Source organism: Callithrix jacchus, chromosome 2 (genome assembly GCF_049354715.1).
Source record: "Callithrix jacchus isolate 240 chromosome 2, calJac240_pri, whole genome shotgun sequence".
NCBI lineage: Eukaryota > Metazoa > Chordata > Mammalia > Primates > Cebidae > Callithrix > Callithrix jacchus.
In genome coordinates, this window is record NC_133503.1 from 37,775,296 (window position 1) to 37,795,081 (window position 19,786).

The 19,786-nt window shown below is 53.0% G+C and overlaps 3 protein-coding genes across 6 annotated transcripts in view; all 3 read right to left on the minus strand.

Annotated features, from left to right (window-relative positions):
- Positions 1 to 67: 67 nt before the first annotated feature.
- On the minus strand, positions 68 to 4,569 carry PROB1 (proline rich basic protein 1). The gene has a single exon (XM_054252532.2). The coding sequence runs from the start codon at positions 4,544 to 4,546 to the stop codon at positions 1,499 to 1,501; it is 3,048 nt and encodes a 1,015-aa protein (XP_054108507.1). The 5' UTR covers positions 4,547 to 4,569; the 3' UTR covers positions 68 to 1,498.
- A 137-nt stretch (positions 4,570 to 4,706) lies between these two features.
- SPATA24 (spermatogenesis associated 24) lies at positions 4,707 to 13,576 on the minus strand. 4 transcript variants are annotated; one of them, XM_035292151.3, is made up of 6 exons: positions 13,400 to 13,576; positions 12,151 to 12,216; positions 11,471 to 11,601; positions 11,312 to 11,373; positions 6,511 to 6,613; positions 6,232 to 6,400 (listed from the first exon to the last, which is right to left on the minus strand). In XM_035292151.3, the coding sequence occupies exons 1-6, from the start codon at positions 13,514 to 13,516 to the stop codon at positions 6,271 to 6,273; spliced, it is 609 nt and encodes a 202-aa protein (XP_035148042.1). In that variant the 5' UTR covers positions 13,517 to 13,576; the 3' UTR covers positions 6,232 to 6,270. The 4 variants fall into 4 exon arrangements, with proteins under 4 accessions (XP_078216740.1, XP_008983994.1, XP_035148042.1 ...); XM_002744219.6 differs by having other exon boundaries at positions 11,312 to 11,382; XM_078360614.1 differs by lacking the exon at positions 6,511 to 6,613 and having other exon boundaries at positions 4,707 to 6,400.
- Positions 13,577 to 18,557: 4,981 nt separating this feature from the next.
- The window catches only part of DNAJC18 (DnaJ heat shock protein family (Hsp40) member C18), a 32,347-nt gene continuing 31,118 nt past the window's right edge, over positions 18,558 to 19,786 (minus strand). Inside the window, exon 9 of the mRNA XM_035292149.3 lies at positions 18,558 to 18,794. Coding sequence (XP_035148040.1) covers positions 18,775 to 18,794 — 20 coding nt within the window. The 3' untranslated portion in view covers positions 18,558 to 18,774. The remainder of the gene's footprint in view (positions 18,795 to 19,786) is intronic.

Below are 19,786 nucleotides of genomic sequence, written 5' to 3' on the forward strand. Positions count from 1 at the left end.
GCATGGAAGGGCACTGTGGAGGGTGTTGAGAGGCCATGGCAGGAAATCAGGCATCTCACACCAGTGATTTCAGCCATCACGGCTCCATGGTCAGTGATTTATTACACACCGAAGTAAGGTAAGACACCTGGGGTGGCCCCCAGACCCTCCATGCCATCAGAGCTGGTATCTCAGCCAGGAAATGGCCAGGTTGTTCTGATTCATAGTTCTCCTAGTCAACTTCCAGTCCAGGGCAGAAGGCAGGGACTGCGAGGGACATGGGCCCTTCAACAGGCCTGCAACAACAAAGGCATCCATCCCCATCCCTGCCACTGCTTCTAATGGAAACTGTCCTTCCCAAACTCATCACATCACACACCAGGCTGGCAAGGGCCAGCCATTTCCGGTTCACAGCTACACACAAACCCCCACGCAGACCACCTCCCACCTCATGCAGACCCCTTCATCTCCTTCAGAGGCTCCTGGAATTCAGGGCAACGGAAGGGCAGGCTCTGGGCCCTGTCCCTTGCTGTGACTGGTCTGTAGGGCCAGCCCCCTCTCTGGGCATTGTTGCCACATCTGTTACTGGGGGAGGGAAACTGCCAAGAGCTTCAGGTCCCTCTGGCTACTCCACCAGGGGTATCACTTCTACTGCTAGCCCTAACCCACCTTCCAGCCACACAAAGGGTCAAGAGGCTCCTGTGGGACAAGAGCCCAACCACCCTCCATCTTCTCAGACCTTCCGATGACCATTTCACCTACTTCCGATGTGGAGGTGGGGGGCTGAAGCCCCGTCCTAGCCCAAAACCAAATCTGCTCAGCTCTGAGGCCCGGGCTCCCCATCTTCCCACCCCAAGTTCCAGGCTCACCCCTCGCCCAGGCCCTCCCTGTATTACTTCCTTGCTTCACCTCCACCTACTGCCCCTGCCTTAGCTCCCTTTCTCAGAGCCAGCCTGGCCCACGGGCTGCACTGGCCACTTTCGCCCCGGTAGCCTCCAGGGCCAAAGCTCAGCTCCTCTTCCTAAGAGCAGATTTGACAGCCAGAGTCCTTACCACTGCCTCACCAGCCCCACCTCAGCTGGGCCCGCCATCAGGGAGGCCAGACAGTTCCCTTCCCTGTCTCCTGCTGCTCCCGTTCCTGCTGCCCCGGGGCAGCCCCAGCACCTCCTCTGATTGGTTCCTGGGGACAAGCACCAGGGATGCCTCACTTTCCCTATTTGCTTGCCTGCACATACACATATACACACTCACACACCAAACCACACCACACCCTGCGAATGCCTGGGAAAGGGATACATAATTTTGTTGGGGAAGGAAGTAGGCAACCACTTCCTCGGTGAGCTCCAGCTCCACTAGCCTCGGGGCTCGGATTCATTCTCTAAAGATCACTTCCCGTCCGACGACCGGCTGGGATGGGTTAAAGACGGAGGTGACGGAAGGAGAGGAGGGTAGGGGCTTGAATTCCAGAACCTCCCAGGCCATCCAAGGGTTCCAACTCCATGGGTATCGGGCTGGGGCCTCACAGCGGGAACAAGGAGCCCTTCCCAGACTGAGTAGGACCCGAGCTGGAGGGCGGCGCACAGAGGAGCAGAGGAGGTGCGGGGCTGGGGGTCCCGCTCACCGGCAGGTAGTAGGTCCCGTCCAGGGGCCCTGCCTCAGAGGCCCACGGTAGTTGGGGGCTGCCGAGGGCCTGCGGGCCCGGGGACGGTGGCAGGGAGAGGCTGGGGATAGGCCTATAGGCAGGCGGGTAGAGGCCGCCGAGCCCCAGGGCCAGAGGGGTGTAGACGCGGTGGGGCAGCCCGGGGGATGAAGGCGGCAGCAGCACCTCCACGTACTGCCCACTCTCGGGGTCGAAGAGCACCCTTAGCCGAGGCTGCCGCGGTGCCTCCACAAAGTAGTAGCGGCCGCTCTCTGGGTCCACCAAGATCTTCCCTGGGGGCGGGGCCCCGGGCGCCCTGCGCGCTCCCTGGGAGGGGCTTTGCGGGGACCCGTCCGTAGGAGGCGCCGAGGCAGCGCGGGGCTGGGCGGGGGCCATCCTGGCAGCCGACGCCAGGGGCTCCCGCGGGAGTGGCGCCTGGACTGGAGCCGCTGGCTCGGGGGCCGTAGGTGGTGTCTTCGGTTTGGGTACTATCCCAGGGCTCGGGCTGGGGTGCACCTGAGGGGAGCTGGGGCGGGGCGATGGGGCCCCTGCTGGCCCTATGGGGGAGCGCCGGGATGAGCGGCGGTCGCCGCCTAGGGGGCTCGTCCGACCCTCGCCGTCGGGAACAAGGTGCTGGGCCTCTGCATCCCGGTTTTCGCCGCCTGGGCCGCGCGCTCGCACTCCAGGGGTTACCTCGGGCCGGCGACCCAAGGCCAGGGACCCAGGCAGGCGGATCTCTGTGCGCTTGAAGGGCTTCGCGGTGCTGTTCTCTGCCCTCCGCCGCAGGACCCCGTTGGGCTGTGAGGCGTCGCGGGGGACCGTGTCGAAGGACGGCTCTGGAGGCTCGTAGGGGTGCGGCACGACCGGTAGAAAGTCCTTGATGAAAACCGAAGTGTAGTGAGCCGGGGCGGGGGGCCCCAGCGCCGGCAGCTCTTGCGTCTTGGCTTCACCGCCCTCCTCCCCGCAGGTGTCGGCAGGAGGCGCAGGCAGCCCCAAGCCTAGGGTTCCCGCAGGGAAGCTTGGCGCGTACGTGGTCTTCACCAATTTTCGCACGTCTCGAGGCCGCGGAATGGCCACGCGCGGGCGTCCCGAGGCCGCTTCCCCAGGACCCAAGACTTCTGGGCACTTATCGGAGTCCAGGGTGCCCACAAGGTGACTGCCGGGCGGCTCAGGTGCTGCCACCTCTGGGGAAGGCTGTCTGCTTCCAAAGGCAAGATCCGGAATCTCCCGCGTGGATGGACTCTGCACCTCTGTTGGTTCTGGAGTCCCGGGTGCTGACGGTGTAGATGGTGCCAACTCCTCCTGAGTTAACCCATTCTGAGCTTCCTGAGTAAATACTATCGATGAGCCCGGCCCCATCGGATCCCACGTCTCTTGGGGTGACCGGCTCCAAGTTCCAACAGGAGGATCTGGCGCCTCCCACGGCAAGAAGGCCAGCGGGGACGGGCTGCTACGTGGCTCCACCGCATCCCCGACTGCCGAATGTGGAATCTCCCACCGGGAAGGGGCTTCGAGGGGTGGACCCCTTTCTCCTGCAACACACTGATTCCGCTGGGAAAGGGTCGGAGGGGAAGGGCTTCTGCTGACAGTTTCCTCGTCGGCGGAATTCTGATTTTCCCACGTGGTGGAAGCTTCAGGGAACGACGGGCTACTCATCCTCCGAGTAGTCCGATCCCACGGGGACAGGTTCTGGGGGGACGGGCAGTGAGGACCCCGTACAACCCCATTTGGAGCCTGCCATGGCGGGGACGGACTCCTTGGCCTCACAGCCCTACTCGGAACCTCCGAGGGGACCCTACACTCAACAGGCGGACTCCATGCCTTCTGGACAGTTCGATCCGGCCTTTCTCTCGGGACCCGAGTCTTCCGTGCCTCCTGGATCTTCTCCTCTGACTGAAGGAAGATGCTGGAGCTAACAGGACCCAGCGGCTCGGTCCCGGGAGCAGGCTTGTCGCGCCGAATTGCGCGCTCGCGGAGGCTGGGCCACGGCCTCGGGGCTTTGGCGGAGGCCAAATTATCTTGTACGCGAAGTGGCCGAGACTTAGCCTTTTCCAGGACCACGCGGGTGCTGCGAGCCGTTTCCCGGGTCGCAGGATCCGACGGCCTCGTGGGCCCGAAGGTGTTGCTGCTCAGGGCCGGGGCCTCTGGGCTCAGTTTTCTGGCCAACGCTGTCTGCACGAAGCCCGCGGCGGCCTGCAGGCGGCCCAGCGACTCGTCCAGGGAGCCGGTGCGCAGAAGCAGCCGGGGGCGCGGCGCGCCGGCCGCCCGTGGGGGACTCTGGGGCCGCGGGCGCAGCTCGATCTGACGCTTGGGCACCGTCCGGGTCCTGGCTGGCGCGACGCTCTCCTCCAGAGCCACCTCCACACACTCGAACTGCGCTGGGGCGGCAGGACTTGGCCCGCGGGGCCGCAGCTCTAGGTAGGTGGCCCAGCGGGAGCTACCGTCGGGGGCTTGGGACTGGCGAGGGACCGGGGCGGGAGACGCTGGCCCCGGCGGCAAGGGGCTGCTGAAGGCCGGCTCCGTGAGTTGTTGTTGCGCCTTGCTATCCTCTGCGCCGGAGCAGCCGAACAGGGGTCCGACGCCGAAGATGACTTCCATCTCCCCCGACGGCAGCGTCCGCAGCTGGGGCTGGGGTGGCCGTGGGCCGGAGCCCGGGCCTCGAGGGAAACCCGAGCCGGGTCTGTGGCGCTGGCAGCTATTCTGGGCGCTGATGGACAGGCGAGGCTGCGCGCCCGCCCCCCGCCCAAGGGCCACCCAGGGCCAATTCGCTGGGCCTTCCGCGTCCGGCCCAACGTCCGGGGGCTCCGGGTTCTCCGGAGCCGTGTGGTAGGAGCCTGACGAACCGGAGGAGTCCTGGCGCCGTGCGGGGGCCGCGGGCAGCTGTCTCGGGATCCTAGGCAGGGCTGGCGGGGCGAGCGCGGTCAGCATGGTGTGGCCGGACGCCGCGCACTACCTCCCTCGCATTCGCCTCCTCTGGTGGCGCCGGCACTGTCCCCGCCCCGCCCGAGGATGCCGTGGGGTCACCGCGCCTTAAAGCGGCCGCGTCCACTCCTGAGCCAGCGGCGCCGGCAGCAGGAGAGACCTGGGCCCTGCACCCTTCCCTCTCCAGCCTCCATGTCCAACCAACCCCCTTCTCAGGCACAAGCCAGAGCACCCGGTGTGGGCTCCAAGCTTTGGCTGACAAGCAGGTGAGGGAACGGCAGGCCCACCTTCTGAAGCCTTGGAGCCAGGAGTTAGGCCCAACTCCACCCATCACAGGTGAGGAAACTGAGGCCCAGCAGTGATCCACCTGAAGTCAGGCACTGCTGTGTGCGGTTCAGGCTGTGAGCCGGGGAACCAGGCCTTCAGGCTGGGCGACTCAGGTAGTGCAAGCAATTTCATCTTCCCCTCAGCCCTGGGTGTCTTAACTTCACTGCAGGGGACCCCCATCACCATTGCTGGCCTCAGCTAGAGCTCCTAAGGGTGCACCCACCACCTTCCTTGACCCCAGTTACACTCTCCCCAATCCCCAACCTTCAGCAGAGTAAGCAGCACTGCTAGAGGCCTCCCTGGTGCCTCAGGGCCCCAGGAAGGTGCTACCCCTGGCTGGACCCATTGCCCTCAGTGGGACATATTGGAAGGGGCTGGAGTGGACAGCTCTAGCTTTCAGTCTGCCTCAGCTACTAAAACAGGCCCTTGATACCAAAGTTGGGCCCCATGGGAAGCTTCGAAGTAGCTTGTGGTCCCAGATCCAAAGCACCTGGAGGTCAGAACAGCCCTGTGACCCCCAAGATACTCACAAGGTCCTCATTTCAGCCTCCATAGCCTTAGAACCTGCCCGGGAGACAGGAGCTGGTGGGGAGGCAGCTACCACCTGTCATTGTCTTACAACAGTGGGCACCACTTGCCCTGAAACTTCTGGCTTCAAGGTCCTGCTATGACTCAGGCCCCAGCTGGCTCTGGAGCAAGAGCACCGGCCCCTCCTGTGCACTCAGCCTTAAACTGACCCAGGACAGGCTACACTGGGCTAAACGGACCCCTGAAGTGGGTCCCCTGCCTGCGTGTGTCCCCATGATCACCTAGGGGACACTGAGTGACAGCTTCTGAAAGAATGTAGCCAGCCCATCCCATCCAGCCCTGCCTATGCAACTTGAGCAAGTCCAGCTCCCTTCCCAGATTGTTTCTCCACCTGAAAACCAGACACAGCAGTCTTTTCCCTTCCTCCCATTGGTGAAGCTCCCATGTGTTGGGGGGAGGTATCAGCAGGTACAAATTCGATTTGCAGGTATAACATTATTGTTATGTAATGGAAACTGACTTCCCAAATTCCTTGTAGTTCTGGAACCCCCCGTCTTTGAAGTTTCTGGTCAGGGCTTCTTGCCCTGTAGTCAAGTTGAAAGAGTTAAATTTACCAGGACACTGAGAGTGGGGTGTGATGTTACTGGGTAATAAGGGCTGTTTATATAGGAAGGGATTAAATACCCAAAGAAGGGGTGGTGCCTACCAGACAACAAAGACCCAGCTCCTCCCCTAGGCTATAAGCCCCTACTCTGTGGACCCCTACTACTGCCCAAGAGGGAGGGAAATAGCAGGGGCTAGAGGCTGGGGACTCCAAGAGCAGAGAAGGCAGAGGCTGGGGATTACAGCCAGAGACCAGGAAGGCAGTGGCCATTTTATTTTTCCCTGGGATGCTGGTGGCTGCGGGCCTGACGTGTTCCTGAGGCTTTCTTATGCTTCTGGTCCAGCACCTGGGCCATGTAGCTCTCCTGCTGCTTCTGGATCCGGAAGTCAGACATATGATTCCTGCAATGGAGCCAGCTGGTGGTGGGCTGTGGACAGCCCAGGGTAGGTAGGGGACAGAGATCTGGCTCCTCAGTGTCATCAACATCCCCGGCCGGGCCCAGACCCCTCACCTGAAAATCTGCTTCTGCTGGCTGATAACTTGCTGTAACTCTTTAATCTCATTCTCTTTGCCATTAAGTATATCTTCTTGCTTTATAATGTGAGACTCAATCTCTGTGGGGGAGAGAGGCAGGGAGGAGGGGTGGTTCCCATCCCAAGGGCTCCTTCCTGAGATAAGGCATTCCCTCATGGGGCTTTTCAGAGCTTGGCTCCCCACCCAGGAGTTCTCCAGGAAGAACTGCTACTACCTTAGTATGAATGAGTTTATTGTGCAGTCTTGGGGGAGTGCAGTGTTTGAGGACTGTTGTCAATGACTTCACAAGCCTATTCTGGACCAGAGGACCCACATGAGGGCAGGAGAAGGTCCTTAGAGAGAGGTGGGCAGTCCTGTCCAAAGGCAGGAGGATGAATGGCACCTGCCCTCAACTCCTGCAGGTCTTTACAGATGTTGCCTCCTTGGAGAGACTCTCCCTCATCAAAAATTACATTTCCCAGTACTGCCTACTCCCTCTTCCTGATTTATTTTTCTTAACACTTTTACCTAACATACCATATATTTTACTCATCTGTCTTCTCCATTACTGGGGTGTAAGGTACACAAGGACAGGGATCTTTGTCTTATTCATAGCTTTATCCCTAAGGCCTAAAACAGTACTGAGCACATAGTAGGTGTACAGAAAGTGTATTTCCAGACCGAATGAATGGGATGTCCCTGGGGCTTTAGGACTTAGAAGCATGACTTAGTTCAGTCATCCCAGTCCAACCAAACCTCCTGAAGGCTGGCTGGATGCCCAGCCCTGTGCTAGGGCTTCAGGGGTGATGGGAGAAGATGGAGTTGCCTCGATTTTCAGACCTGTTTCATCATCTCAAAGATGGGGAGACAGACAGCCCTATCCCATGGTGGTGTGGGGAGGACCCAGTGAGATAGTGGTGGCACAAAGCCTACCCCCAAATTGCACATTTGATGCAAAGATGACTCTCTGAGGCAGGATGATGGCTTGAGCCCAGGAATAAGAGACCAGTCTGGGCAACATAGTGAGACCTCACCTCTACAAAACTAAAAAAAAAAAAAATTAGCTGGGCATGGTGGTGGAACGTACCTGTAGTCCTAGCTGCTTGCTGAGGCAAGAGGATCACCTGAGCTCAGGAGTTAGGGCTGCAGTGAGTTATGACTGTGCCCCTGCACTCCAGCCTGGGTGACAGAGCAAGACCCTGTCTCTAAATAAATAAAAGATAATTTTTCTGTGTTGGCTCAAAATCCAAGGAGGCTGCATGGATCAGGGGGTGCTTCATTTATAACTGCTCCTCATGGTGCCCAGGAAAATTCTGATTCCCACAGAAAGAAAATCCTACTGTCTTTAAAGGTTGGACAAGGGGCAGGGCATGGTGGCGCACACCGATAATCCCAGGACTTTGGGAGGCTGAGGTGGTTGGATCAGCTGAGGTCAGAGTTTGAGACCAGCCTGGTCATTATGGTAAAACCCTGTCTCTACTAAAAGTACAAAAATTAGCCAGGTGTGGTAGCACATGCCTATAGTCCCAGCTACTTGGAGGCTAAGGCAGGAGAATTGCTTGAACCTGGGAGCCAGAGGTTGTAGTGAGCTGAGATTATGCCACTGTACTTCAGTCTGGGTGACAAAGTGAGACTCTGTTTCAAAAAAAAAAAAAAATAGGTGGCCAGGCGTAGTGGCTCACGCCTGTAATCCAAGCACTTTGGAGGCCAAGGCGGGCGGATCACCTGAGGTCGGGAGTTCAAGACCAGCCTGACCAACATGGTGAAACCCCGTCTTTAAAAAAATAGGTTGGACATGGATTGATTAACTAGAACACAAACTCTGAAAATACAGAAATGTCTAAGCACTTAAGATAAGGCACAGCATGGAAAAGAGAGACAGGTATAAGGAGAGAATGAAGACATGAGTTCACCAGGCCATGGAGTGAGGACTCTTGAACTTCCTGCCCAGGCCATCCAGCTACTTGGTATTACTTGTGAAGTTCGTTTGGGAAAAAGAATTAGAAATAAATGTGACTCTGAAAATAAAAGGCTGTGGTACCCGATGATGAGAGAATGGTTAGAAAATCTCTTTGAAAAGGCCGGGCGCGGTGGCTCAAGCCTGTAATCCCAGCACTTTGGGAGGCCGAGGCGGGTGGATCATGAGGTCAGGATATCAAGACCATCCTGGTCAACATGGTGAAACCCTGTCTCTACTGAAGATACAAAAAATTAGCTGGGCATGGTGGTGCGTGCCTGTAATCCCAGCTACTCAGGAGGCTGAGGCAGGAGAATTGCCTGAACCCAGGAGGCGGAGGTTGTGGTGAGCCGAGATCATGCCATTGCACTCCAGCCTGGGTAACAAGAGCGAAACTCCGTCTCAAAAAAAAAGAAAAGAAAATCTCTTTGAAAGTAAAGAACTATGTAAAAACCAGACTGAAACCACTCAAGGGTAGTTTGTAGGGATGGAGTGGAGTGGAAGGCACTGGCCAGGGTGAGGTCCACATCACCAGATTGGCTCAGGAGGGCTTGTGTCCCACTGGAGAGGTTTAGAATATTTTGGGTGAGGTAGCCAGGACCTGTCCCCATGACACACACACCTTCCAACAAGCAGATCCAAAGCCCTGTGGTCTTGACTGATCTCTGTTGGAGTGAAATGGCCTAGAGGAAGGATGTCTCTGGCCCCACTAGGAAGGAACCCCAGGTTCTTTTTTGGGAAGTAAGGGAATGCCCACAGAGAGAGCAAGACTGAGGGTACCAATGGCCTTGGGCATGGGGGGCAGTGACTGCCTGTTGGACCCTGCCCTGGCAAGAGCTGGTGACCAAACTACTATGAGACCTGTCAGCCTGCCTGGCCAGATCAAGATGTTTGCTGGCATCTTTCCAGTGAGAGCACTCACCAGGGGAGAGAGAAGTCTGGACTGGTGGAAGGCAGGGTATCCAAGGCTCCAGGTGGGAGCCCCACCAGGAAGGACCTTGAACCTCTTGCACTTGGGCTCTGGCCTACTGGAGATCTACTAAAGTGAACGAAGCAGATGTTGCATCTGGAATTCATACCTTCTTCTTAAACTGTGTAAGGGGAGTTTAGCATTCTGGGAAGTGAGACAGGCTCCTGAGGTGTAGGGGCACTGGGTAGCTGATTCTAAAGGTGCTCCACAACTTACAGCACCAACTGAGCCAATGAGTGGCCTGTAGGCATCTGTATAGAGCAGAGCTGAAAACTGGGAGCCCACACAATAGTTGGCCTACACAATAGTTTTAAAATTTCAAAATCAGCTGCCAATACTAAAAAGTCAAAAAAACTTCCCTTAAAACTTGGTTTTGGCTGCGCAGTTGCTCATACCTGTCATTCCAGCACTTTGGGAGGCTGAGGCAGACGGATCACCTGAGGTCAGGAGTTCAAGACCAGCTTGGCCAACATGGTGAAACCCCATCTCTACTAAAAATACAAAAATTAACTGGGTGTGGTGGTGTGCACCTGTAATCCCAGCTACTCAGGAGGCTGAGGCAGGAGAATCATTTGAACTGGGGAGATGGAGGTTGCAGTGAGCCGTGTGCCACTGCACTCCAGCCTAGGCAACAGAGCAAGACTCTGTCTCAAAAAAACAAAAAAGAAACAGGCCGGGCGTGGTGGCTCATGCCTGTAATCCCAGCACTTTGGGAGGCCAAGGCGAATGGATCCCGAGGTCAGGAGATCCAGACCATCCTGGTCAACATGGTGAAACCCTGTCGCTACTAAAAATACAAAAATTAGCCGGGCATGGTGGCACACGCCTATAGTCCCAGCTACTCGGGAGGTGGAGGTTGCAGTAAGCCAACATCGCACCACCGCACTCCAGCCTGGGTGGCAGAGTGAAACTCTGTCTCAAAGACAAAAAAAAAAAAAAAACAAAAAAAAACAAAAAACAAAACAAAACTTGGTTTCCCTGGGCCTGGTCGCTCATACCTGCAGTTCCAGCTACTCGGGAAGCTGAGGTGGGTAGATCACTTGAGCCCAGGAACTTGAGCATGGGCAACATAGTGATAGCTAGTCCTAAAAAAATAAAGATAGTCAGGCATGGTGAGCCCAGCACTTTGGGAGCCCGAGGCAAGTGGATCACGAGGTCAGGAGTTTGAGACCAGCCTGGCCAACATGGCGAAACCTGGTCTCTATTAAAAATACAAAAATTAACTGGCATGGTGGCGCATGCCTCTATAATCCCAGCTACTCAGGAGGCTGAGGCAGGAGAATCACTTGAATCTGGGAGGCGGAGGTTGCAGTGAGCCAAGATTGCACCACTGCACTCCAGCCTGGGCAACAGAACGAGACTCTGTCTGTCTCAAAATAAAATAAAATAAAATAATTAAAAATAAAAACAACCTTATTTCCATTTTAAAGATCTGGTAATCCTGGCCCCCTATCAGCATGTGTACCCTTCCCTGTTGAGTCCTGAGCCTGAGACTAAGGGTCAGCTCCCAAATAGGACAGTGCTTACCCTGTGTTCCTCTTGTATCAGAGTTAGGAGTAAAGTGCACTATTTTTAACCCATCAAAGTGGGAAAACAAAAGGTGGACTAAGAAGGTCGTATGTTTCAGGAAAAATGGGAGCAAGCCCATTTCTTTATGGTGGTGAAGAATATAGTACACCGACTGCTTCCTTCATTTCCGTGGCCTGCCTGGTCCCTTAAGGCCTTTTCGAAGGTGTGGCCCACCTGGGCCTGCCTGTATCCTCAGCTGGGGACAGGTGTTAGAGTGAAACCCTGCCTTTGACACAGGCACTGGGCGGTTAGGAAAGAGCCCATTTATATAAGTGTGGTGGGGAGCACAGGCCTCTCGCCTACCATTGCACTTGGTGATGAGCTGGTCTTTCTTGCTGGACTCCTGTAGGACTTTGCTCTTGACACTGGAGAGCCTTGGTGGGGAAGATAAGATGGGAGGGTGGGCAGGTTGGCAAGCAGATGCATCCCCCAAACCCCACCCCTGTTCTGAGGCCCACTCACGCTTTTTCAAAGGCCAGCTTCTCTTTCTCCAGCTGCTTGGACAGCACCTCTACCTCTCCGAGGGCAAACTGTAATTTCTCCTCTTCCTTGGCCAGGAGGACCTTGGTCTTAGCATGGGCAGCTTTCTCTTCCTGCAGGAGCAATAGCAGTCACCTCATTACCCTAGGCTGCCTTAGGTCTCCTAGACCCCCTTAACCAGCCCCCTTTCTCAAAGGGACACATAGAAGCCAGAACACAGGGAGATTCTGGCCTTGCTACTGGGGCAGGAGGTTCTCAGAGGCCAACCTTTCTTTTTTTATTTTTTTTAGACAGAGTCTCACTGTGTTGCCTATCCTGGAGTGCAGTGGTATGATCTCAGCTCAGTGCAACTTCCGCCTCCTGGGTTCAAGAAATTCTCCTGCCTCAGCCTCCCAGGTAGCTGGGATTACAGGCACCTGCCACCATGCATGCTTGACTAATTTTTTTTTTTTTTTTTTAGTAGAGACAGGGTTTCACCATGTTGGCCAGGCTGGTCTAGAACTCCAGACCTCAAGTGATTTACCACCTTGGCCTCCCGAAGTGCTAGGATTACAGGAGCAAGCCACTGAACCCATCAGAGGCCAATACTTAATGAGCCTTCCTAACCACAGGGGTCCTGGGAAATGAGGGAAGATTAGGAGCCTGCAGAGGCCATTACTTACCACCAGCTTCTTCTCTACTGCCTGGAACTCTTCTTTACTGACAAAATTTTCATCCTGGAGAACCATCTGCAATAGAGCCTGGCTGAGTGAGGGCTTGGAGCTGGGGTAGAAGGGGTGCCCTCTAGGGACCAGGACCAAAAATGGATAATAGGATGATGCTCATGGTACCTCGGATGAGACTGAGGCCCTGAGAAAGGAGAATTCAGTTCCACAGATAAACTGAGATTCAGCTCTAAGTGCTGCCCTCAAGGAACAGCCGGTCTCATGAAGGAGGCAGTCCACAGCCAGCACTTCTAACATATCGTGTGCCTTGATGGGTAGACATAAGGGGATCTGGGCCCAGAGGAGGCCCCTGGCACAGCCTGGGGAAGGGTCAGAATCTCTTCCAGAGAAGGGGACGTTAGACCTGAGATCTGACTGCTATATACAGTAGGCCAGAAGAGAGATTGAGAGAAAAGCACTCTGGATGGTGAGGACACACATGCCAAGGTCAGCTGCCAAGAGAAAGACTTGGGTACTTTCTGGGAATCAAAGGCAATTCAGTGCCTAGAGTTCCATACCTTTTGTTGAATATCAGCATTAGGGTGGCAAATAGGACCTCTCTCCCCTTTCCCCCACATTCAGCTTCCCAGAAGGGAATAAACTGTCTAAGAACAACTTAGAGTGAGAAATAGATGTGAAGCCAGTTTTATTTCTGAGATGGAGACACATCCCAACTTTCTTATCAAGACAGAAAAACCATGAACTCCAGCTGGTTAGGATTCTATCACGCCTACCCAAGTAATCTGTGACTGCAATGCTTTGCACCCATTAGCTGGGGTTTGATTGAGAAAGCAAAAGCTAAGGGACGTAAAGTTCTTGGAGGCCCCTAAGTTAGCGTTGGCAAGGGCCAAAACTGCGCTTATTGCATTCAGCATGGCACTGCCTTTGACTCTGGGGCAGGGTGTCCGTAACATAAGGGATGACACAGTTTTTCTGCCTGCACACGAGGGCCATGGGAACTCAGTGAAGTCGTCTCCACTGAAAATGAGGAAACTGAGGCTCAGGGACTCTCTACCAGCTTTTGCAGCAACCAGGCAAACAGAATGGAGAATTTGGCTTGATTTTAGTTAAAATTCCCTGGTTCAGGAAGGTCCGCCCCTGAGCCCGGCCTCCTCCTGATGACGCCATGGGCCATGCATTCTAGCCACGCCCCCGCATCGGAACAGGCCCTAGCCCGCCATCTCCCCGAGCTCCTCTGGCTGCATACCACGTTCCTCAGCTGGTGGATCAACTCCTCTTGAGACTCAATCACGTCCCGCAGTTGATCGAAGGCAAGACACACAGATCCTGACCCCGCCTTCGACCACCCGAGGGGCGTCGCCATCTTTCGCCCCCGCCAGCTCGTTGGAAATGGCTACCTCGGAGGTGCTCCTCGCCGTCGCCCACCAATGAGAATGCGACGCCACAGAGCACCCTGGCAACGCACCGCCTCTTAAAGGAGCCGCCGGGGCAGGGAAACTGCTAACAGCGCTCAAGCATTTAAGTTTATAGGAAATTGCGCTTTTATTATGTCTTCTGTTTCTCACGCAGTCCTGAGAAGCCGGCAGGGCCTGGCTTATACTTCCCTTTGTCTGCGAGCAGGTAACACTCAGAACACCAGCCCTCAGCCTTCACTCAGGGCCTGTTCAAATGCATGACCACGAAATGAGAGCCAGTGTAGGCAACTCCTGCATCTTTAGCTTCTTATGCTTCTTTCTCCAAATCATTTCTCCAAATGATTTGGAGAAAGAAGCATACAATGAAGGAAATTTTATAAGATTTCAGGAGGCTGGAATCTCATACAGTTTCCTCCATTGTATGAGATTCCAGCCTCCTGAAACACTTAGTACTTAGGGCGCCTAACTCTAAGCACAGAAGATAGAAAAAGATAAAAAACGAGAATGGCTTCACCTGAGATCAAAGTCTTCATACTCTGATACCAGGTTCTGGGCAGCTGCACTAGAGCCATGTGCCATCACCCCAGGAGTAGGGCCCTGAAAAGATTAGGAGGACTGAGGGAGCTTGAAGAAGGAGAGTTGTAAAATGGAAGCAGGGAAGGGTACGGTGAGTAAGGACACTCACCAAGTTTCCAAAAGTCTCCACTGAGGCCTTTTTTTTTTTTTAAACCCAAATAAGATTAGGTTTTGAGAACATTGGAGCGAATATATATTGTGTTCACTATTTTGTGGTACCATTTTGTTTATGTTATTTCATGTGACCCTCATAGAATTCCTTTTAGCCCCTTTTTACCCAGTCTCTATGAGAATGAGAATGAATAATTTGGTCACTCTAGTAAGTTGTGGAACTGAGTTCTGACATGGGCAGTTTGGTTCCAGAGTCCATGTTTTTGTTTGTTTGTTTTTTTGAGATTGGTTCTCACTCTGTTGCCCAGGCTGGAGTGCAGGGACATGATCTTGGCTCACTGCAACCTCCGCCTTCCGGGTTCAAGTGATTCTCCTGCCTCAGCCTCCTAAGTAGCTGGGATTACAGGCACCTGCCACCATACCCGGCTAATTTTCGTATTTTTAGTAGTGATGGGGTTTCACCACGTTGGACAGGCTGATCTCAAACTCCACACCTCAGGTGATTCACCTGCTTTAGCCTCCCAAAGTGCTGGGATTACAGGCACGCACCACCGCACCTGGCTAATTTTGTATTTTTAGTAGAGATGGGTTTCACCATATTGGCCAGGCTGTTCTCAAACTCCCGGCCTCAGGTGATCTGCCCACCTAGGCCTCCCAAAGTGCTGGGATTACAGGCACGAGCCACCGCGCCAGGCCTGGAGTCCATGTTCTTAACCAGGATGCTGTGCTGCATTTTTGTTGCACATCATAGATAATTAAGTTATGTGATTTGATACCCCCAAGTAGTAAATGACTATATTAACAAGGAGTTTGGAAATAAATGTTACCAGTGACTACGAAGGGAAGCAGAAAGTTCAGGTTAAGTCACTCATGCTGCTCCCCAAAGCTCCCAAGTGGCCGGACAAACTTGGCCATCCCTGTGGTTCTCTCAGCAGGAGCCCTTGTTTTGTTTCTTGCATTTGTTCTCATAGACTTGGCCACAAGGCCATCTCTGTTGACCTCTCTCTCTCTTTTTTTTTTTTGAGTTGGAGTCTTGCTCTGTCACCCAGGCTGGAGTGCAGAGGCGCGATCTTGACTCACTGCAACCTCTACCTCCCAGGTTCAAGCGATTCTCCTGCCTCAGCCTCCCCAGTAGCTGGGATTACAGGCACCTGCCATCAAGCCTGGCTAATTTTTGTATTTTTGTAGAGACAGAGTTTCACCATGTTTGCCAGGCTGGTCTCAAACTTCTGACATCAGGTGATCTGCCTGCCTTGGCCTCCCAAATTGCTGGGATTACAGGCGTGAGCCACTGCATGTCACTGACCTCTCTTAAAGGGCCTAGAACAATAGAGTTCAACAGAACTTCTAGTGATGAAAATGTTCTACATCTGCACTATTCACTATGGTAGCCACTAGCCACATGTGGCTCTTAGCACTTGAAACATAGCTCATGTAACTGAGAAACTGCTTTAAAATTATTTTTTCATTTTTTTTTTTTTGAGACGGAGTTTCGCTGTTGTTACCCAGGCTGGAGTGCAATGGCACAATCTTGGCTCACCGCAACCTCCGCCTTCTGGGTTCAAGCAATTCTCCTGCCTCAGCCTCCTGAGTAGCTGGGACTACAGGCATGCACCACCATGCCCAGCTAATTTTTGTACTTTTAGTAGAGACGGGGTTTCACCTTGTTGACCAGGAAGGTTTCGATCTATTGACCTCGTGATCCACCTGCCTGGGCCTCCCAAAGTGCTGGGATTATAGGCGTGAGCCACTGCGCCCAGCCTTCTTTTTTTTTAATCCTTTTCTCAAGATCACTTTAATCATAGCTCTTTAACATTTAAAAATTTTTAGTTTAAATTTAAATGGCCATGGGTGGCTACTGGCTACTGTACTAGAAAGTGTGTGCCTAGAGGGCACTGTGTAGGTTGTGTGTGCCTCAGCACAGACCCCTCTCAGAGCTCTGTGTACCAAACGTGAATGTTCATCTGAATTGCCCTGCACAAAGCTGCACATTCCTCTGGGGCAGTGATCCCTGAGCCTTCCCCATGAACTGCATTCCCTCCCTAGGGTCTTTTGTGGGCACTGCTTGATGTCCTTTGGTATCCAACATCCACCTTCACCAGCTGGAACAGGCTGCTCTCTGCGTATCTGGGGCAAAACCTTGGAGAGCAGTAGGCTCCAGCAGCCACCTGGGGGTGGAAGGTTATAAGCAAGACAGAACTGTGGATCCAGGTCTACACCTGCTTCCTAGTATGGACATGAGGGGTGGTCACCCTCGTTGGCACTGCCACAGACTCCTACTCTACATGTTGAAAGGCACTTTGGGCTCCTGGCCAACCAGGACTCAGTGAGACTCAGGATGACAAGACATCACAAACAGCTCTGTGATCCTGCCTGGGAAGGGCTGCCTTTCTGCACAGGCTTGTCATTTTGGCTGATGTTCTGGTTATCTATTGCATAATAAACCACCTCCCCAATTTTTTTAAGTCATTGAAAAAAATTATTTTGTTCATAAATATGCAATTTGGCAAGGTTCAATGGTGAAAGCTTATCTCTGCTCCATGCAGTGTGAGCTGGGATGGTTCAACAGTGGGTCAGAAGTTCTACATCCCATGGCTCACTCATGTGACTGGCAAGTTGGTGCTGTCAGCTGGGAGCTCTGCTAGGGCTGAGGACCAAGAGTCTTGGTTTTTCTCCATGAGCTGCCTGGGCTTTCTGAGAGCATGGAGATTGGGTTAAAGAGAAAGCATTTAAAGTGACAGAAAATGGAAGATGCTAGTTTCTTAAGGCCTGGGCCTGATACTTGGCATAGTGTCATTTTGCTTTTTTGTTTTGTTTTTTTGAGATGGAGTTTCGCTCTGTCACCCAGGATGGAGTGCAATGGCACGGTCTTGGCTCACTGCAACCTCCACCTCCCCAGCTCAAGTGACTCTCCTGCCTCAAGCTACTCTCCCAAGTAGCTGGGATTACAGGGACCTGCCACTATGCTCAGCTAATTTTTGTATTTTTAGTAGAAATGGGGTTTTCACCATGTTGGCCAGGATGGTCTCGAACTCCTGACCTCGTGATCTACCCACCTTGGCCTCCCAAAGTGTTGGGATTACAGGTGTGAGCCACTGTACCCAGCTCATTTTTACTGTGTTCTATTGGTCAAGGAGCCACAGAGTCCAGATTCCAGAGGAGGAGACACAGATCCTGCCCCTCCATCACCTTTCAATGGGAGTAGTGTCGAAGAATTTGGGCTGCACTTCTAGAGCAAATCCTTACGACAGACGGCACACCACTCCCTTCAAGGTTCATTTCAGGTAAAACCAGACAGGAACTTAGTCTAGTGGGAAGAGTCAGACAATAATCAAACAACCAGGTAAATCTAAAGGGCAATTTAGCCAGGTGGGACTAAGCTTCTGTGCAAGGGAAAACTTCTCTGAGGCAGTGATGTTCCATCTGAAACCCATTAAGATAACCAGGAAGCACTTTAGCAAAGAGGGTAGGGGCAGGTGAGTGGGTAGGGACAGCAGAAAGAGGGAACAGTATACACAAAGTCCCTGGGGCAAAAGAGGTTGGTAGAGTGTAGTAACTAAGGGCTGGTATGGCATAAAAGAAAAAGATTTATAGGGCAAGAGGGGGCTTGGGGAGTGGTTAAAGACCAGGAACTTGGCAGAGCCTTGCTAAGCAAGGTAGGCCATGCTAAGGACTTTGATGATGTTTATTTTAGGGACAAAAGAAAGCTACTGAAATATTTTAAGCAGGAGGATGAGGTGATCCAATTTATGCTTGGAAAGGTCTCTAGTTGCAGTGAGGTATACAGATGGGAGCGGAGCTGTGTAGGTGCACAGAGACTACTTTTACTGAGAAGGCTACTGCAGTGAAAGTGGATGGTAGTTTGAGAGTCAGATGGTGTCAGAGATGAAAGATTTAGGATGTTCTGGAGGTAAAATTGATAGGGCTTAACAGAGAGGTGATGTGGGGACACGGAAAAGGTGTTTTGATTGTCTCTTGCTAGAAACCACCATATAATGTAACGGCTTAAAACAACACTTTTTTTTTTTTTTTTTTTTGACAGAGTCTTACTCTGTCGCCCAGGCTGGAGTGCAGTGGCGCAATCTCAGCTCAGTGCAACCTCTGCCTCCCAGCCTCAAGCAATCCCCCCACCTCAGCCTCCCCAGCAGCTGGGACTGCAGGCGCGCAGCTAATTTTTGTATTTTTCAGTAGAGACAGGGTTTCACCATGTTGCCCAGGCTGGTCTTGAACTCCTGGGCTCAAGCCATCTGCCTTAGCATCCTAAAGTGTTGGGATTACAGGCATGAGCCATCATACCTGCAGTAAAATGGCAGCAATTGTTTTATTATTTGCTCACAATTCTGCAGTCTGAGCCGGACTTGGGCGGGGGGCAGCACATTTCTGCTCTGCCCATCATCTGGGGTAGCACAAATGGCTCAACTTGAATTATACGTTTGGGTCCTCAGTTGCTGTCGGTTGCTTGGTTCTCTTCTGCATGGTTTCTCCTTTGGCTAGTGGAGTGGTCTCAGGGTAGTTGAATTTATGTGGTAGCTGGCTTCCCTACAAGTACAAAAATGGAAGCTGCCAGTTTTGCCACATTCTATTGGTTATAGATCAAAGGCCAGCCCCAATTAGAAAGGGGACTACACAAAAGCATGAATATTAGAGGATGCCAAATTAAGTCTATCACAGAGTTTCCTGGGTTTTTGACTTTATTTTATTTTTAGAGATGGAGTCTTGCAGTATCACTCAGGCTGGTCTCAAGCTCCTGGCCTCAAGTGATCCTCCCACCTCAGCCTTCAGAGGTAGCTGGGATACAGGTGTGCACAACCGTGCCTGGCTTGGGTTGCTGACTTTTGCACTTGGATGGGTGGAAGTGCTAGTGACGGAGGTGGGGCACTGGAAGAGTCTTGCTTCCACAATCCTTCACTAAATAAAAATCCACTCACCTCTGTAGGAAGGGTGATTGTATTTCACATCTCTCTTTCTCAGAGTTGCTTTCACTGACCCCTCAGACTGGGTTAAATCCCTTTGTTATAGTGTCTGTGATCCCCCCTTGGTCTCCCTTTAGCTATTCATTGCGCTGCGGAGCACTGTGTAAGCCTGGCCTCTCCACTAGATGTGAGCTCCAGCAGCCTTGGTGTTGGGCCTCACCTGTTCCCTGACCCCCATCCCAAAAGCCCAGCCCACCTGGCTCAGAGTAAGTTCTCAATCATTTCTGAATTGAATCTCCTCTCACTTTCTTTTTCAAATGAAAGCTATCATGACCAGTTAGAATCATGTGAATATCATTTACTATATATATATATATATATATATATTTTCTTTAATTGCGTTTTAAGTTTTGGGGTACATGTGAAGAACATGCAGGATTGTTGCATAGGTACATACATGGCAATGTGGTTTGCTGCCTTCCTCCCTTTCACCTATATCTGGCATTTCTCCCCATGTTATCCCTCCCCAGTATTTTTTTCTTTTTTTAAAAAATATATATATATTTAAAGACAGGGTTTCACCATGTTGGCCAAGCCGGTCTTGAACTCCTGACCTCA

What these genes read in the sequence shown, in the direction of transcription:
- SPATA24 (XM_008985746.5), bottom strand. Translation starts at nt 13,516, where the DNA reads ATGGCGACGCCCCTCGGGTGGTCGAAGGCGGGGTCAGGATCTGTGTGT. An exon ending in TCCACCAGCTGAGGAACGTG is followed by an intron (nt 12,217 to 13,399) that starts GTATGCAGCCAG and finishes GCTCTATTGCAG; the next exon opens with ATGGTTCTCCAGGATGAAAA. An exon ending in GCTCATCACCAAGTGCAATG is followed by an intron (nt 6,401 to 11,311) that starts GTAGGCGAGAGG and finishes GCTCCATTGCAG; the next exon opens with GAATCATATGTCTGACTTCC.
- PROB1 (XM_054252532.2), bottom strand. Translation starts at nt 4,546, where the DNA reads ATGCTGACCGCGCTCGCCCCGCCAGCCCTGCCTAGGATCCCGAGACAG.